The sequence below is a fragment of the Mus caroli genome, chromosome 3 (assembly GCF_900094665.2).
Source record: "Mus caroli chromosome 3, CAROLI_EIJ_v1.1, whole genome shotgun sequence".
Lineage (NCBI taxonomy): Eukaryota > Metazoa > Chordata > Mammalia > Rodentia > Muridae > Mus > Mus caroli.
Window position 1 is genome coordinate 79,064,267 of NC_034572.1, and position 18,413 is coordinate 79,082,679.

The window sequence follows — 18,413 nt, forward strand, 5'->3', positions numbered from 1 at the left end:
AGCTGCCCCGGTGCTTTTCTGACCGGAAGAGGCTTGTGGCCCTATGTAGGCCGGATTTCTCTCTCCCCAGCCAGAGCAGTCTCAGGTCCCGCGTGATTGCAACAACACATTCCTAAACAACCAGCGAGTCAGAACAAATGACAGAGAAGCCTTAGGAAAATATCCTGAGATTAATGAAAGTTAATATAAGTTAAACTTAGCATGATGCAACAAGTAAGAGGGGAAATCATGGAGGTAACCACTCACATTGTGTGGAGGGTTCGGATGTCTTACCTGGTAGCGTTACATTTTATGTTTTGGTCGTTTGTAGTTAGAATTTCTTACGCTGTGTGTATCTTACTATTTCTTGTTTTTTGTTTTTGTAATTAACAGGGCACATTTAAATTTAAAGCAGAAAGTGACCTTTTCCTCGCTGAGCACCATAAACTGTTACTGTATGACGGCAAGCTGTCCAGTGCCATCGCCTTCACGTACAACCCGCGGGCCACAGATGCCCAGCTGTGCCTGGAGTCGTCTCCCAAGGACAACCCCTCCATCTTTGTCCACTCGCCACATGCACTCATGCTCCAGGTACTGCCTCAGAATGTGTCAGTGAGTTACTGCGGCGGGTTTGTGAAATGCCCGTAAACATTCGGCGTACCACATCGGAGTGTTCCTGTATTTCCTGTTGTATTTTAGTTTAATTGCTTTAGAAAAGAAATCATTGAAAACTTTACTGTGCTTTGTGTTCCCCAAGGATGTAAAGGCAGTTTTGACACATTCCATCCAGAGCGCCATGCATTCCATAGGAGGAGTACAAGTTCTGTTTCCCCTCTTTGCCCAGCTGGATTACAAGCAACATTTATCTGATGAGGTTGACTTGACTATCTGGTGAGTGGTTTTGGTTTCTTGTTTTGATGGTTGTTTTTGAGAGAGCGTTTCCCTGTGTGGTCCTTACCCCACTAGCCTGCAACTCACCATGTAGTTCACCGTCTTTTTGCTTTGGTTTTCTGAGAGCCAGGATTACAGCTGCACACCACATGCCTGGTGGCTTTCTGTTTTCATTTTACGTGAGAGTTTTCATGATTATTGAACTGATGAGGTCTTTTTTGCCACTCATTGTTGTAGAGTAGCAATATTTTAGAGAAACTTATGAACAATACTATCCATATTAATTATATTATTGTTAATGTAATTCTGATTTATTAGTAGAAAATATCATCTAAAACATAATAAATGTTATCAAATAAAGTTAACATGGTGATGTATACATTATTAAAAATGTATATATTTTGGCTGCTCATGGTGACAGCCTTTAATGCCAATACTTGGTAGGCATATCACTGTGAGTTTAGGTCAGCCTGGTCTACACAATGGGTTCTGGGACAGTAAGGACTATGTAGAAACACTATCTCAAAAAAGGAAAAACCGATCAAGACAAACAGAATATATATATATATGTATACACACACACACACACACACATATATATATATATACATATATGTATATATATGTGTGTGTGTATAAAACATTTTAAATTGGCAGGGGTTTATTATGAGGATACAAGTTTTTATATTTTAGGTTTTTTGTCATCCATTTGTATAATTGAAATTTAAAAATTTTAATGGGAGGCAAGGGGATTTTTGTCTTTAAAACTTAGGTTGTATGTTGACATATTTTGTATCCTGTATTAGAGGGTTGAGTCATAGAGTCGTAGCAAAGGCAGAGACATGTGAACTCTATGATAAATTGTAGAACATGAGAGTACATGTGGCTGCATAGTCCAGTGAAATTATGTATAATACAGTGATCTTATTTCATTTATTGAGAAGTTTAAATGAGCTTCCCATTATTTTTCAAAATTCTTCTGTGTGTGACTTAGCTCTGTGGCCTATGTATCCAACTGACGATGAATTCATTTTCTTCTGATTATTTTTAGGCAACAGAAATTATTTTAATTTTTTTTTTTTTGAAGCAGGAATCAGTTGTAGCATTTGCCAACTCTATTAAGTTAAATAATTTATTTGTGGTTTTCAGACTTCCTGTGTTACTGGCCTTGAACCTACTGATTTCCTGCTGTGTATTTTTTTTTCCAAAATGATTCAAAAATGTATTTATTTATTTTTAGGAGAGACAAATATGTAATTTTAACATGACCAATTAATGAAAGATTCCAATTTTTAGAAAACACAGAAATATACCTATACTGTTCTTTATAAAGCAAACAGAAAACCCTTCACCGAATGCATTGAACGTCATAGTCTATTATAAGTTGGCTCCTCTGTCCAGGGAGATCCAAGCTTGTGAATCTCTGGTCTGGACCACACTGCTGGATGTGTCAGTGGTAGGTCAGGAACAAAGGCCCAGTAGACCTCACTGTGTACAGGAACCATCATCATCATCAGTAAGGGAGTCAGCATGACGGAGGGATTGTGCCACTTGTCACACCAGTCTTTCTGGCAACCTCTGTGCCCCATTTCTTCCAGTGAAAAACCACAAACATGCCTTCCTCCCCATAGGTCCATGCCATTGCCCTGTCATAGGATCCTTTCATTCCACTGAGGCATAAGTATGCTGAATTGTAGGATGGCAGAGACACTCAGCAGAGACTTCCTTGACACCCAAAATTTTAAAGATTTAAATAAACTTGTGGTATACAGGGCCGTAATTCCCCCTTTTTTATTTTATGAAGATACTGTAATTTTGGAAATTAAAACCAATTTTTAACAGTGTAAACAAGCCAGTTTCTCTAAAATCATTACCAAGTGTATTAATTTCATGTTATAAAGTTTGGCTGCCAGTCCTTATATATGAATGCATGATGGTACAGCTTTTAATACCTCATTATTTTAAATCCTATCTTTTATAAGTCTGGTTTCGAGGACAGGAATTACATAGAATATTATCCCAATTTAGAGGTATCTTTAGAGACTTGTTTTACTGGGTTGGCTCATACCATGTGTTGTTGTCCAGAATTACTCCAACCCTGAGGTACCAGATTTAAGCCAACTTTTTGTTACCAACATTACAAATTTTTAATTATACCCAATAACTTATCAGCCAATAATCTATAACCAAAATATGCAGAACCTATTTATACATTTAAAGAAACATGATGTGGCCACACATTTACTTATTTAGACTAGGCAAAATTTTCTTACTTTTTCTAGCTGTAACTTAAAGGGAGGAGCACCTTGTCACTTGCTGAAGCAATAATCACAGTCACAGATTTTCGAGTGATACAACCATCAGCCTCCTTACCGTAGAAGCTGAGAAGCTGCTGGCCCCTTGAAGAGCGGATTGTACAATGTTCATTTTCTTGAGCTTTAGTTATGTTAGGATATCTTGGATTGCGGTAAAAGGGTTGCTGTGTTCTGAAGGTTTCCTTTTGCCCTGGCTTTTGTTGATTGTGTTCTTTGAAGGACCTTTAGCCATCACGATGGATTTGGTCGCTGGATGTTCTGTTTTCAGAAGGTATTATGAGGGAGATTAACCTTGGTAGTCCTAGTATGTCAGGCCTCTGATGGATAGCCGTGGGTTGCGTGGCTCTAGATCTGTAGGTCTGTAGGGTTCATGATCTGCAGATTCAGTGAATGTGGGGAAAGAAGTGGCAGGAGAATGGATGTCTGCCTGGGGTAACAGGCTGAGCTCCTGTCTGTTGTTACATAGTTGGGATTAAAGGTTTGCTCTACTGCACCTGGTTTGTTGACTTACTTTAAAACACTTAAATTATTCTTGGCATCATAATAAACTTACTAAATGTTGGTGACTGCTTTGGCAGGGATTAGTTTTTCCTTCTTTTCTTTCCCCCATCTTTTCAGTCTCTTCAGTGGGTAGCACAGCGCTGCTGTCGAGGATGGGGGTGACTGCCAGTCTTGCTGTCTCTGTTGTCTTTCCTAGGAGTCCCTGATAAGGAGGTGGCAGCTAATCCTATTTCTTCCCTTCCTTTTGGGCTTCTCTAAATATTGTGGGTGGTGGAGAATGTGGTATCTCCTGTTCACTTTTACATTCAAGACGGAAGAATCATGAGTTTCCTGTAGGAAGAAGGCGTAAACCACTTCTTTATTCTCTCTTTTGGTTTTGGAAACAGGGTTTCACTCTGTAGACCTTCTCCTGCCATGGCCTCCCAAGTACCGGGATTATAAGTATGCACCACCATGCCTGGCTAGGAACAAGCTTCTTACTCCAGTTTGTAGCCCTGCTTGTTTTGATAATTTAAATCATATTCTGTTTGCTCTGTTTTCTTTCTTTCTTTTGTCATCCCTAACTCTTAAAAATTAATATGCTTGATTGTTTTGTTATATCCATTCTGTTTTTCTTTTTAAATAATACCTTTATTCTTGGAAAATTTCACAATTTGAGAGTAATGTTTATTTCTTCCTTTTTATTTGATTCTTTTCCCATAGGATGCATCTCAATTATACTTATTACGCATCTCCAATTCTCTCCAGATATTTTCCACCTCTCTACTCGCCCAACTTCATGTTCTCTCTCTCTCTCTCTTTCCTTTTAAAAAACACTTTGTAGCCCTGGCTGTCCTGGAACTCACTCTGTAGACCAGGCTGTCCTCGAACTCAGAAATCTGCCTGCCTCTGCTTCCCAAGTGCTGGGATTAAAGGTGTGCGCCACCACTGCTTAGCTCTCTCTCTGACTCTCTCTCTCTCTCTCTCTCTCTCTCTCTCTCTCTCTTCTCTCTCTCTCTCTTAAAAAACAAAGAAACAAAAAAATTTAATGAAAACAAACAAAACCTTAATAAAATAGAAAAATACCAAGCATACCAAACCAAACTAAAATAAAACAAAAAGTACATACACAGAGAGAGAGAAAGAGAGAGAGAGAGAGAGAGGGAGAGAAAGAGACAGGCAGAGAGAATGAATGAATGAATATGTGTTAGAGAGAGAGAGAGAGAGAGAGAGAGAGAGAGAGAAGAGAAAGAGACAGGCAGAGAGAATGAATGAATGAATATGTGTTAGAGAGAAAGAGAGAGAGAGAGGGAGAGAAAGAGACAGAGAGAATGAATGAATGAATATGTGTTAGAGAGAGAGAGAATGAATGAATGAATGAATGAATATGTGTTAGAGAGAGAAAGAGAGAGAGAGAGAGAATGAATGAATGAATGAATGAATGAATATGTGTTTTATGCTGGCCGACTACTGTGTCCGGGGCCTGCTGGAGTTTAGCTGAGTTGCTTAGTGACATGCTGTTACCTTTCCCAGCAGCTATCAGTTGCAAACAACTTCTTGATTTATGGTAGGTATTTGTGTTCACTTCCTCTCTATGCTGGGATTTTTTTTCTGGTTTGAATCTGTGTTGGTCTGTGCATGTTGCTATATAGTCTGTGAGTTCATACATTCATCATCCCTGTCATGCCAGATGACACTGTTTCCTTGGAGCCATCCTCCTCCCCTTCTACATAGGTCTCTGAGCCTTGAGGGAAGGGGTTTGATAAAGACATTTCACTTAGAGCTGAGTGCTACCAAGTCTGTCATTCTCTGCACAGCTTCTAGTTTTGTGTATTAGAGACTTCGCTGGTGAGTGCTGAGTGGTTGCACTGATCTCTGGGCATAACAGTGCGCTCTTAGGAGTTGGTATTTTTGTTTGTTTGTTTGTTTTTCTTTTTAAATAAATTCTTAAAAAAAAGATTTATTCATTTTATATATGTGAGTACACTGTTGCTGTCTTCAGACACACCAGAAGAGGGCATCAGATCCCATTACAGATGTTGAGAGCCACCATGTGGTTGTGAATTGAACTCAGGACCTTTGGAAGAGCAGTCAGTGCTTTTAACTGCTGAGCTGTCTCTCCAGCCCCCCACGCCCATATCTCTTTATAAATCTATATTCATTAAGATTGTAATACTTTTCTTACAGATATATTTATTACTTGTTTCCAAATATTCAGATGTTTACTTTTTTCTATGCAGTGCATGTTTGTCATATTGTATCTAAGTTACTAATGTTCGTGATAAAATATGTGAAAGAGTGACTCTTTATCCTACAATAAGTATTTTGTTCTGAAATAATCTTGGCGATGGTTTTAGTAAGATTTGCCTTTAAGTGTTTCTGGGGGGTTGAACCCAGGACCTCACATGTGCTGGGTAAGCATTCTTTAGTTGAGCTACATTCCTGCCCTGAAACAGAAATTTTGATTAAGATAAATGGAAGGCTATATATGTTGAATCTAATATTTTCTTGTGGAATATCCTTTCTCAAACCATTGCATTTTGTCTTATTCCAGTACAACCTTGCTGGCTTTTATCATGGAGTTGCTGAAGAACTCAATTGCTATGCAGGAGCAGATGCTTGCTTGTAAGGGCTTTTTGGTAATAGGTTATAGCCTTGAAAAGGTAAAGTACGAAGTATTTTTTTATTCTTAATATTGATGTGCAGATCATGTAATTGTTTTTCTATGTGGTTAAGAAATGCTGTCTACAAGAATGTCTACTTTGCTTATAGAAAATTACTTAAGTGAAACTGTAGATTTTGTTTTACCTTGCTTCCTGTCCTCTGTTAAGGAAGTGTGGCAGTGGGCTTCATGCCATCTTTAACTTTGAGCATAGTTTGTAGACAAGTTCTTTTTTGGTGTTGACAGCTTGTAATTTACTTACCTTCCTTTGAATTAGTAATAACCTTTAAACTACTTTCCTCCCGGCACCCCCCACAGTCTTCCAAATCCCACGTCAGCAGAGCAGTACTTGAACTTTGCCTTGCGTTTTCAAAGTATTTGAGCAATCTGCAGAATGGGATGCCCCTCCTGAAACAACTGTGTGACCACATTCTTCTTAACCCTGCTGTATGGATCCACACTCCAGCCAAGGTGATGCGAGCTGATCTCCTTCCACTCTCTGTTAAGTGTTTGTCTTTGAGAACAGTGCCCATCGTTAGAGTTTTCTTTTTTCCTTCTATATATTGATTAGCAAAGTTTCAGTAGAGAGCCAGTTTTGAATAAGCATGCTTTTTAGGAAAATGTTTCTCTCTCCCTCTCTCTCTCTCTCTCTCTCCCTCTCCTCTCTCTCCATATATGCATATATCTGAATGAATGAATATATATGTATATAACAGAGCTTTGGTTTCATTTTTCTGTGTTAAATAAAGTTTTAGTTGAGAGGGCCTTTGCTTGCTAAGCATAAATCCAAGAGCAGTTCCACTCCATCTTTTGTAGAATCTATAGTTCTATAGCTCTGTTCTTTTGTAAATGCGCACACACATGCGTGCACACACACCAACATGATGCACACACACTCGTGCACACACACATTGCTTCTCCCTCTCTTCCCTCTCTCCATTTCATCACATCATTTCCCGTTGCTATTGTCTGCCTCTTCTGTGCATACTTCAGCCAGGATGATGATGAACTCTGGTTTCATTTTACAACCGGAGCTAAAATACCACATTTCATTGAAGGCATAATATAGTGGCCTCATTAAATGGTAATTTTAATATTAAATAACAGAAAATTCTCACATGTTTGCCAAGTAATTTTGTAGTGCTTTGACAACAAACTACTTATTCCTGTGTGAACATAAACAAATTTAATACAGAGTTTGTGAACAAAATCTTTTTCAAACTCTGATCTATTAGTTGTCCTAAAAACTTAATATTAATATTAAGTTAATTTGAAATAAAGTTTTACCAAGTTGTATAATTATGTTCATCTGTATTTACAATTTTTCTTAGAAATGGTGTTATTTTAACCCCTGTTACCATTTCCCCTCCCCCTTTGCCCACTCACTGTGTCTATTATAGCACATACTTACTCTAATTGTCAGGAAAAAAATGTCTGCAGACTTTCTCTTCTGGGGTCATAATATCTTATTTTGAGCCAGTCTTTTCAAATGGTAAAGAGAAACACAGCTGCCGACTGTGATTGCCATTTGGAAATAATCAGAGGAGGCAGCTGGAGGTTGTAGCTTTTTATCTCCAGGTTAAATTTGACCTCTTTCTCTTCTATGACCCTCAGTCTTATTTCTTTCAAAGATTGTTTCAAGTTACTTTAAAACTCTTTTACTAGACATTTTTTTTGTCTTACTAGCCAGCATATTTGTAAGGCTTTGTGTCTCTTTTGAAGTTGTCAGAAAGCGTCTTATTACATATTTAGATGGAGAGGAGTGTTTTTTACTTTAAATTTAATTACATGACTTCTCCATGTTCCTAATATTTTCACAATTTATTTCTTTACACTTTTAACTAAATTTCCTTAATTACCTTTTTAGAATTTATAATTGTCTTGATGTTAAATTAACATTCTCAGTCAGCTGTTTGCTTGGTATATCCATAAAGAATTTTATTTGCTCTTAGTTTATCATAAACACATTTATAGCAAAGGACAGATCTGGATTGTTTGACTGGCAGGGCATGTAGCTTGCAGGGTGAGAGCAAGCTTTTTTAAAGTGCACAGTGCAGTGCGTGTTACACTAGGCTTACAGCGCTGTGTGGGCTGCTATAGAGTCAGCGTGAACCCTCCTGCAGTCCTGAAGTTGGAGCTGTAGATGTATGATCCAGCCTTTGTTTTGGGAAGGGAGTGAGGAGCTCCTTGGAGTCTCACAGTTTCATTTACCTTAGATCTGCTCAGAGGTAATCTTATAATGACCTTGAAGGAACTATCAGTTTTCTGGTCTGCAGTGGTCTTTTGTTTACTCAGAGAATATTTGTGGAATAACTACTTCATTCTGGGCAGTATGGGTAGAGTGGTGAGCAAGACAGGCTTGATTCTTGCACTCATGGATATTAGACATAGTGACAAAGATAGTTGCTGCATCAGTGTGATTAGATTGTATGATGAGTGGATAAGGGGAGGAAGGCTTGTTGCTAATTAGCATAGAGGTCTTTACTGTCATTTATCAATGTATATTGCTATTAAATCCAATATATTTTCCCTGTCATATCATTCTTAAAATTATCTGATTTTATCTACCTTTTATTCAATTTATTAATTTATTTAAGAAATCTTGTATACTTTGTTGTTGTTATTTTTGAGACAGAATCTAGCTCTGTAAGCCCTGGCTGGCCTAGTTCTCACTTTGTAGCCTGCCAGTCTCAGGCTATGATTCTTTTGCCTTTGTCTCCCAAGTTCTGGGATTACAGGTTTGCATCACCACACTGGTCTTCCTGTATGGTCCAAACATGACATTCTCATCATATCCTTTCTTAGTCTCTCTCAGACTTTAGCTTTCTGTTATTTTCAGAGTAAGGTAATCTCATAGCTAGCTTCAAGCCTTTCTGTCAGTTCTGTTTTGTAATGTGAAATTCAGATTTCCTCAGTAAGTTAGCAGGTACCACAAGGAATCACTAGAGTGGTTCCCCAGTTTTGGATGCTCTCTGAATCAGTTGGGGTAAGTTTTTAAGCACAGAAAAGTAAGAGCATAATCCTACTCTGTCCATATTAGTGTGGAGTGTGACTAAGGCTTCATAATGTTTAAAAAAATGTTTTCTAGCTCTTTTAATGCACAGGTAGGTTTGGAAAATGATTGCTCCCTTTAGCCACTATTTTTCTTGTTGGAAATTTCCTTTCCTTTTGTCTGCTTGCACTGCTACTTCTGCCTTCAAAGCCTTGCCTCAAGCTTCTTGATTGATGAGGGTCTACCTACAGATACTCTGTATTTAACCGTTCTGTATCTAACCCTCTCTAGCCCTGAAGTCACTGTGTTTAACATCCTGAGACACTGCCTTACCTTTTCTTGTGTGTCCTTAAGGTGCTGGTGATTGAGCCCAGTGCTTTTGCACATGTTGTGGGAGTGTTCTGCTGCTCAGTGTCCTCAGCCTTGACGTGACCTGGTCACGTCTCAGTGTCTGCTTTTACGGCTTGAGTTTTTGTGTGTGTAATTTTCATCTCCTTAACTGCATTTTAGTATGAGGGATGGCATATGTGTCATTATAATCCTCAATCCAATGCTAAGTATATAGGTACATGTAAATATTTTTGACCTGAAATAAAGTACTTAAGAACTTGAAGTATGCTATAAGAAGTATTGTATTGCTTCAGTGACAGATAGGTTGGGGCTACCCATTTTAACAGCAGTAAATACGTCAAAAACATTTTGATGCAACAAATTACCTGAAATCTTTTTTTCTATATTCCAATTGTATTCTAAACCCCAGTTTAATCCAGTTAAGCACGCACCATTTTTTTTTTTTTTAAAGAAACATATCTACTATTCTGGTTACTAATTAAATGTTAAATTGGTTATTTATAGGGCATCTAAGAGGTATGTACTTAATACTTGCTTGTTTAGAAAAATTCCCAAGCAACAACAAGTCTCAGCACAGGGTTGAAAATGAAAATACCCAATGTCCAGGAAGGCAATGTAAATGTGCAGTGGCAGCATGGAAGTAGTTCAGTCTAAGGGGAGATTGTGTATGCTCTGTGAGTGTGTATACACATACATACATACCCACTAGGCAGAAAATGAGAAGTCCATGCTTGCGGCGTGAGAGTAGAAGAGGCGTAGCTCTGATTTTCTGTTGCTGTAAGAACTTGAGTATAGCTGCCGCTGAGGTTTAGAGCCATGATGTCATTGAAACTGTATGAAGATGAAATGTGCTGTGGTGAGGTAGCACTTACATTCTTGTTTTCTTATATACAACAAGAGCGTCTATGTGAAGTAAATATAGACATACATTTTATGTATTTAGTACTTTTAGCCATATCAGCCTTTTGAAAAATATCTGTGTATGCATGTTCATGTGAGAATGGGGTGTCCATGTGCTATGGGACACATGTGGCAATTAGAGGACATGCTCTTCTTATCCTTCACATTCTTTGAGACAGGATCTCTTGTTTACTACCACCCATGCCTGCTGGCTTTCAGTTGTCTGAGAGTCCTCTTATCTGTGCCTCCCATCTCCATCTCCGTGTAGGAGTGTTGAGGTTACAGACTTATGCTACTGTGTGTGGTTTTATATCGGTTCTGGGGATCCAATGGAGCTCCTCACACTTACTCGCCAATTACTTTACCCAACAAGTGAGTCATCTCCCCTCTCCCAGCTTCTGCTGTTCTGTAAAATACAGAAAGCATCTCTATGTACAGATCAATTATTTAAGGCCAGGCATGGTGGTATTTACTATTAGTTCTTAAATTCCAGCATCCTGGAGATAGAGGCAGGTGAGTTCCTTTGAGTTTGAGGCCAACCTGGTCTATATACTGAGTTCTAGACCAGCCAGGGTTACATAGTGAGATCCTGTCTCAAACAAACAAACAAACAAACAAACAAATCTACCCACACATTGAACAAGAAAAGCACACAAAACAAAACAGTTGCTTAAAGCATAACATTTATTATAAAGAACAGATGCTAATGAAACATTGGTGGCTGCTAAATGTGGATAAGTGAATTATTTTCATGGGCTAATATAACAAAAAGTGATATATTTGGGGATATTTACTTTATAAGGAGTATGTATGTATGCTTGTGTGTTTTGATGTCTGATATGATATCATCAGGCTCAGCATCTCACTCTTTGGAATAAATATAGTCCAAATATAGTTGCCTATGAGATGGGTACCAATGCGTGTGTTCTTCCTTTTGGTGTTGTAGGTTCAGTTGATGCTTTATACTTATCTATCCACTGAGTTCATTGGGACAGTCAACATCTATAACACTATTCGGAGAGTTGGAACAGTGCTGCTCATCATGCACACACTCAAGTACTACTACTGGGCAGTGAATCCTCAGGACCGAAGTGGTATCACCCCCAAAGGATTAGGTATAATTCTACTCTCTGCATGCTATGTTGTTCACATGGATATACAAAAAAAAAATCAAGATATAAAAGAAACCAACAGTACAATGTGTTTCATTTTAATTTATGTGATTAAGGGTTTTGCCTGCACATATATCTGTGTTTTACATATGTGGCTGGTGCCCTCAGAGGCCAGAAGAGGGTATCAGATCCCTTGGAAGTGGAGTAGAAGGTTGTAAGCTACTGTGTCAAACCTGGATCCTCTGATCAAGTGCTCTCAAGCTTAGACCCATTTCTACAGCCCCTGGTTGAGAAAAATTTATTAGTTTGTTATAAATTGCTGTTGCCAACCTTGTATTACTGTTGTAGAAGAATGTGACTGTTTTTAAATGAGTTGTTTGATAAGAGAATATAATGAGGCTAGATTCCTCTGAGAAAAACAAATTAGTTGCTTACTGGCATTGGTGCTGAGCTAGCCCCGAGTGAGAATCATTGAAAATGATGCTTTGTGGAGATGGAGGTTTCATAGAAATGGAGGTTTTGTTATAATAAAGATGTAATGAAATTCTAAAATTTCATTTGCTTTCATAATCAGGGAAGGGAATAGTATTGTAAGGGTAATATTCTCTGAACATGTGGAAAGTTCATGAAAGGTCCAAGTAAAAGTTTCCAAGTTTTGTAAAACCTAGATCCAACTGGCTTGTGTTGAGAGGAAGCTGATGAGCTGATGCTAAGTGGTGGTCTCCGGTGCAGCTGGTGCAGGTGTTCAGATGCTCACAACGCCACACTTGTCTCCACATGGGCTAGCTCTTCCGTGTTTTCAGGAATTCCCTCCCTTGTAGTACTGGCAGCCATTATGCTTTCATTCCTCCTAACTGTGAAGAGCAGCTCCCTGTAGCAGGTATTTTCAAGTCTCTTCTGGTCTCTGTGTTGCTCCTTGGCTAGGGTTGATTCTGTGCTTGCCTCTGTGGCAGTTACTGTGCTGATGGAACACACTTGGAGGTGCCTAACACAGTGACGTGAGACTGTCTATCCTGTTTGATAGCATTTAAAGACTGTTGCTTCAAGTTAGAAGTAAATGCTCAGGAGCCAGAAAACCATGTCTTTTCAGTATTGTTAAAGGTTTTGACTGTTCAGTGACTTATAAAAGTAGGTCTTGTACTTTTATGCTATTTTATGCTACTTTACCTTCAAAGTAAACTCTTCATTCTCTGAGAATAATGCATCAGCAGCGATAAAGCTGCAAACACAACTCATACCATGCGTTTAAGCCGACAAGCATGTGTCACTTGCAGATCTAGGCCAGAACTTTCTGATGGAGGTTTCATGGTGGTGTAGGACTTTCATGTACAAGTTGGTTGCTAGTTTCATGTCCTGATCTTCGTTTTATAAGTACCTAGTGACTTCAGGAGTCTCACAGGTCTTCTACGGGAGCTGGACACACTTTGTGGCTCCTGTCTGTTTAGCTTGTTATTTGTCTAGGAATTATCATGTGGAACACATTTTACACAATTTTCTTCCTATTTTAATTGATCTGTTCAAGGTCATGGTGGTCTTGTGCTTTGGTGGTCTGGGCACTAGCTGTAAATAGTGATTAGTGAGGGAAACTTGAATTTATGAGGCAAACAGGACTCTAACTTGAGGTCTTGGAACAATAGTTATTTGGTTTCAGAGGTTTTGGACTTTGGAATTAGATGCTTGAGACATGAAAATTGACTTAATGTGAGCCATGTGTGACCAAGGACTTTCCCAAGTACTAGAGATGTCAGAGGTAGTCAGCAGAATGTTTCTCTTGTTCATTAACAGTCTTGTGTGGTGAAGAATTCTTTCTGTTAGTGCTTAAAAGGGAAAATTGTAGAAAAAGTTGTTTCATACCCAGTTCACATAATAACATTTTACCGCCCAAAGATTAGATTTTTCTTTATTTTTTATGTTTTTGGTAAATTTCTGTTATCTTAGTAATAAGCACTACAGAACAAAATATAATACTATTATCAAGTATAATTTTTACCACCATATGCTTGTTTTTAAAATCCTTTCACCCCTCTGAAGTATGAACTTTTAAAAAACTATTTGCCAACATTTTAATATGTATACCATGCATTGTAATCATACTCACTCGCCATCAGCATCTCTTTTTCCCTCCACCCCTGCTGATCTGGCTCTTTCTAGCCAGTCTCTCTCCTGCTCTCAAGCCTATGTATGCAGGAATCCAAAGGCCATGTCATGTCTAGCAGGCGATAGATTCTATTTTGTGTTTTTGAAGTGGTGCATATACAGTTTAATATGAGAACGAATGCTTGTCTTTCAACAGGCATAAAAGAGGAAGTCACTCGTAGAAGATTGGCGTGTGTGTGTGTGTGTGTGTGTGTGTGTGTGTGTGTGTGTGTTTTGAGGTAGGGTCTCACCATGCAACTTTTGGTCGCCTGTTGACCATGCTGGCTTCAAACTCAGAGATCCTGCTTCTGTTTCTGAGTGCTGAGTTTAAAAGATTGTGTCTTAGTGCTCAGCTCTATGCTTCTCTTATGCAAATGGAAAAGCTCTTGAAAATGAAAACTTTGTATTTTAGTTAGTTTTGAGATCTTTGAAATACTAACTGTGTATGTCTTTAAAGATGGACCAAGACCCAATCAGAAAGAAATACTTTCTCTGCGAGCATTCTTACTGATGTTCATTAAGCAGTTAGTGATGAAGGTAAGTTTGTTTCTTCCCTACCCCATGCATGTTATAGCTGATAATTTTATATAGAAGATGGTCTCTGCTTGCTTATTCTTTGCCAGTAAAATAAGACAGAAACTTTGAAAAAGAAAAGGGGAAAAACAAAAACAAAAACAACCTCAAAACCCCCAACCAACCAACCAAAAAAAGACAGAAACTGTTGTGAGATTTTTTTTTTTAATACTCTGTTTTTCATTCTTGTTATTCTTGGGTATATATAAATCACTGCAAAATTGGAGTTTGGCCATTTAAATACATACTATATAAATTTCCTGAGAATTCAAGAGTATTTGTCTTTTCATTTGGCAAACATTTAGATTCCCTGTTTCACACTAGGTTCTGTTCTTGCGCGTGTGCTACAGTAGCCAGCAAAGCACCTAACCAGGCTTTCATTTGCAGGGTCCTGGTACCTGGCATTCAGTTTTGGAGAAACAGAATTTTTGTATAAATATACCACAAAGTTTTATCAGCCTTTAGAAATTAATCAGTTTTGATGCTTTTTTAATATAAGTAAAATTATTTTATTTTATCTTTTATTTTTGGTTTTTCCGTGTAGCCCTGGCTGTCCTGGAACTCACTTTGTAGACCAGGCTGGCCTCGAACTCAGAAATCCTCCTGCCTCTGCCTCCCAAGTGCTGGGATTAAAGGCGTGCGCCACCACTGCCTGGCAAAATTTATTATTTTTAAAAAGAACATTTTGATTTTAGAAATACCACTTTGAATTTAATTAATTTATTCACTTTACAGCTCAATATCCAGCCCCCTTTCCTTTCAGTCCCCCTTTCGCACAACTCCTTCTCCACTTCTCCACCCCTCTTGCCCGGCTATATGAGATTGTATCTTTTAAGAGACAAAAGAAAAGAATAAAATATTGTGTCTGTACTTTAGTGTTTTGTTTGTTTGTTTGTTTGTTTGTTTTTGGTTTTTTTTGTTTTGTTTTGTTTTTTTTTTGCCAATATCCTTCCCCCCCATCCCCCTTTCTTTCTCTTTCCTTTTTCTCTTTTAAGACAGAGTCTCATATAGTCTAGGCTGGGCTTGAACTCACTGTAGTTTCAGAATGGTTTGAATTACTGATTCTCCTGCTTTTGCATCCTAGGTGCTAGGATTACTGGCTTGTGCAGATTTTCCTTTCATTTTATTCCGTGTTCTTTAAGCTGTGGTACCTATTAGCTGTCACATTAGGTTTGGCAAGAGACCTGCCCTTTGATTTCTGTATAGTCTTCATATGTCCTTTGTGCTTCCTCAAAATTTTATTTTAAATTTAGATTTTTGTATTGTTTTTTGATTTCTAGCAGCTGATATACTTGACTAAATGTATGTATGGTTTCTGATCTTAAAAATGATTTTTATGTGAAAGGCTAAGGTACATGTATTATGTTTCTGAAGGACTCTGGAGTAAAGGAAGATGAGCTACAGGCCATTCTTAACTACCTGCTGACTATGCATGAGGTAATAATTAAATGTCTGATTTGTGGATTTCATTTTTTTTAAGCTGCATTAGGGATTTTTTTAAAAAGTAAAAGCATCAAGGAAATACTTACTAATTGTATCACTGTTGTGGGGTGTAAATGTCTATTTAATGCTAATGAATCCTCATTTTAATGTAACAGTATGCCCCTGTTTCTTGAAAGATTTTCAGTTGCTAAAACTAGATTTTATTTAGTTTATAGAGTACACTAAAGCAAACTGCTATGAACTAGTATAACAACAAGAAAAGGAAAGTAGAAAGCCGCTAAAAATGATTGGATTTAAATCCATAACACTTCTTTCTTACTAATTTTGTATGCATGTTTTTACATTGCATATTTTGTTAAACCAGTCCCATTTGTAATAGCTTAAAATTACTTACTTGGAAATTAAATGGGAAAAAATTAAATGGGTTCAGATAATTTTTATCTTTAAACTATTATCTATCATCTATCTATCTATGTGTATATATGTTTTGCTGACATGCATATCTATGATTTGTGTGTGCCTATGAAGGCCACAAGAGCATAAGATCCCTGTGAGGTGCTAGTTGTGAGCCGACTACAAAACCGTTGAGTTATGTCAGCTGCACGTGTCCGTAGGGCATGCTGCAGCGATCTTGTTTCACACTGTAACATGAAAGCCATTTTACGTCTCTGATTAAAAAATCTCTGGCTATTTTTGGCATGTACTTTGAACTGTATATTTAAAGTATAATTGTAAGTGAATATTTTACTTATAATTAAAATATTAAAAGAACACTATTATTTTCAAAACTGGTATATTGTAGATTTGGTTCCTTGTTTATTTAAAGTTGATTTTTCCTCATTTTACTTTTAATTTTCTAAAATAACTCTAGGATGACAATTTAATGGATGTCCTACAGCTGCTTGTTGCGTTGATGGCGGAGCATCCTAACTCCATGATTCCGGCTTTTGACCAAAGGAATGGGCTGCGGTAAGAGTCAACATTTGGAGAGTTCTAGTTATAGTTAATATAGAGCATTACTTTGGAAATACTAGATTCTTAAGTATGAGATATTATTTGATTCTAGGTCTATAGAAGGAAATAATTAAGATTTTATTAAAAGTGAGATTATTTCATGATTTTTTTTTTGTGAATGAGTCTTAAGTTCTGTTATTCTTCTTTATGAATATATTCTTATTATTATTAATTTAAAATTATCTTTAATCTTTTTTACAGTCCAGTTGTTATTCCCCACCTGGTCCACCCTCTGACAGTTCCTCATCCCACCCTCCCTCCCCTGTCTCTATGAACATGTCCCTCCCACACTCCCAGCCCCTACCCTGCCAGGCCTTCCTCACTGCCTGGGGCCTTAAGTCTCTTGAGGGTTAGGTGCTTCTCTCACTGAGGCAGGCACTTCTCTGCTGTCTATGTGTCAGGGACCTTGGACCAGCTGGTGTGTGCTGCCTGGTTGGTGGCTCAGTGTCTGAGAGATCTCAGGGGTCCAGGATAGTTGAGACTGCTGGTCTTCCTATGGAATCAGCCTCCTCCTCAACTTCTTCCAGCCTTTCCCTAATGCAACCACAGAGGTCCCTGGCTTCTGTCCGCTGGTTGAGTATAAGTATCTGCATCTGACTCAGCTGCTTGTTGGGCCTTTCAGAGGACAGCCATGCTAGGCTCCTGTCTAAAACACACCATACCATCAGTAATAGTGTCAGGTATTGGATCCTACCCTTGAGCTGGATCCCAATTTGGGCCTGTAATTGGACTTCCTTTCCCTCAGTCTCTTCTACATTTTTGTCCCTGCTGTTCTTTCATACAGGAACAATTCTGCACCATAGTTTTGACTGTGGGATGGTAACTCCATCCCTCCACTTGATGCCCTGTCTTTCTGCTGGAAGTGGGCTCTACAAGTTCCCTCTCCCCACTGCCGGGCAGCTCATCTATGGTTCTCCCCTTTGAGTCCTGAGAGTCTCTCACCTCCCAGGGCTCTGGTGCATTCTGGAGGGTCCCCCACCTCCTGCCTCCCAAGGTTGCCTGTTTCTGTCCTTTCTGCTGGCGCTCAGGGCTTCAGTCCTGTTCCTCACCTGATCATGTTCCCTCCCCCTCCCTGCCCCCTCTCACACCCTTGTATGAATATATTATTAGTTGCAGAAGTTTACTAGGAAGATGCTGCCTTTTTTTTTTTTTAATTCTTTAGACAGGGTAGATTAGACTGATCTTAAATTCATTGTGGTCCTTCTGCCCTTGTCTCTTGGGTGCTGAAATTAAAGGTATGTTCCATCAATTTGGCCCTATCTTAATTTTTAAGTAATCATAAAATTGTAGTTTTTGTCTTTGTTATAAATATTAATGTAGAAAATAATACTATAATAAACAATTTAAATTTTACTTTGACTGTTTATTCATACTATGTTCATATATTGGAATGCCTTCAGAGTTCTTTTAAGATTAAATTAATATTAGTTTTGAGAATGTATTGTAAATTTTATCTTTTTAGTTGTGGTTTTAAGTCTATTTTACTTTTGGAATTATTTAATTAATAAAACTTTTTTTTTTTTTTTTTTTTTTTTTTTTTTTTTTTTTTTTGCATACTTTTTTTT

The 18,413-nt window shown here is 38.0% G+C and overlaps 1 protein-coding gene across 3 annotated transcripts in view; it reads left to right on the forward strand.

The window, feature by feature from the left end:
- Lrba (LPS responsive beige-like anchor protein) overlaps positions 1-18,413 on the forward strand; it is a 591,176-nt gene that overhangs the window by 79,768 nt on the left and 492,995 nt on the right. For all 3 annotated transcript variants that reach the window (XM_029475138.1, XM_021158804.2, XM_021158805.2), the window contains exons 10-17: positions 373-570; positions 737-870; positions 6,220-6,328; positions 6,646-6,798; positions 11,517-11,685; positions 14,276-14,355; positions 15,766-15,828; positions 16,706-16,803. In XM_029475138.1, coding sequence (XP_029330998.1) covers positions 373-570; positions 737-870; positions 6,220-6,328; positions 6,646-6,798; positions 11,517-11,685; positions 14,276-14,355; positions 15,766-15,828; positions 16,706-16,803 — 1,004 coding nt within the window. The remainder of the gene's footprint in view (positions 1-372; positions 571-736; positions 871-6,219; positions 6,329-6,645; positions 6,799-11,516; positions 11,686-14,275; positions 14,356-15,765; positions 15,829-16,705; positions 16,804-18,413) is intronic.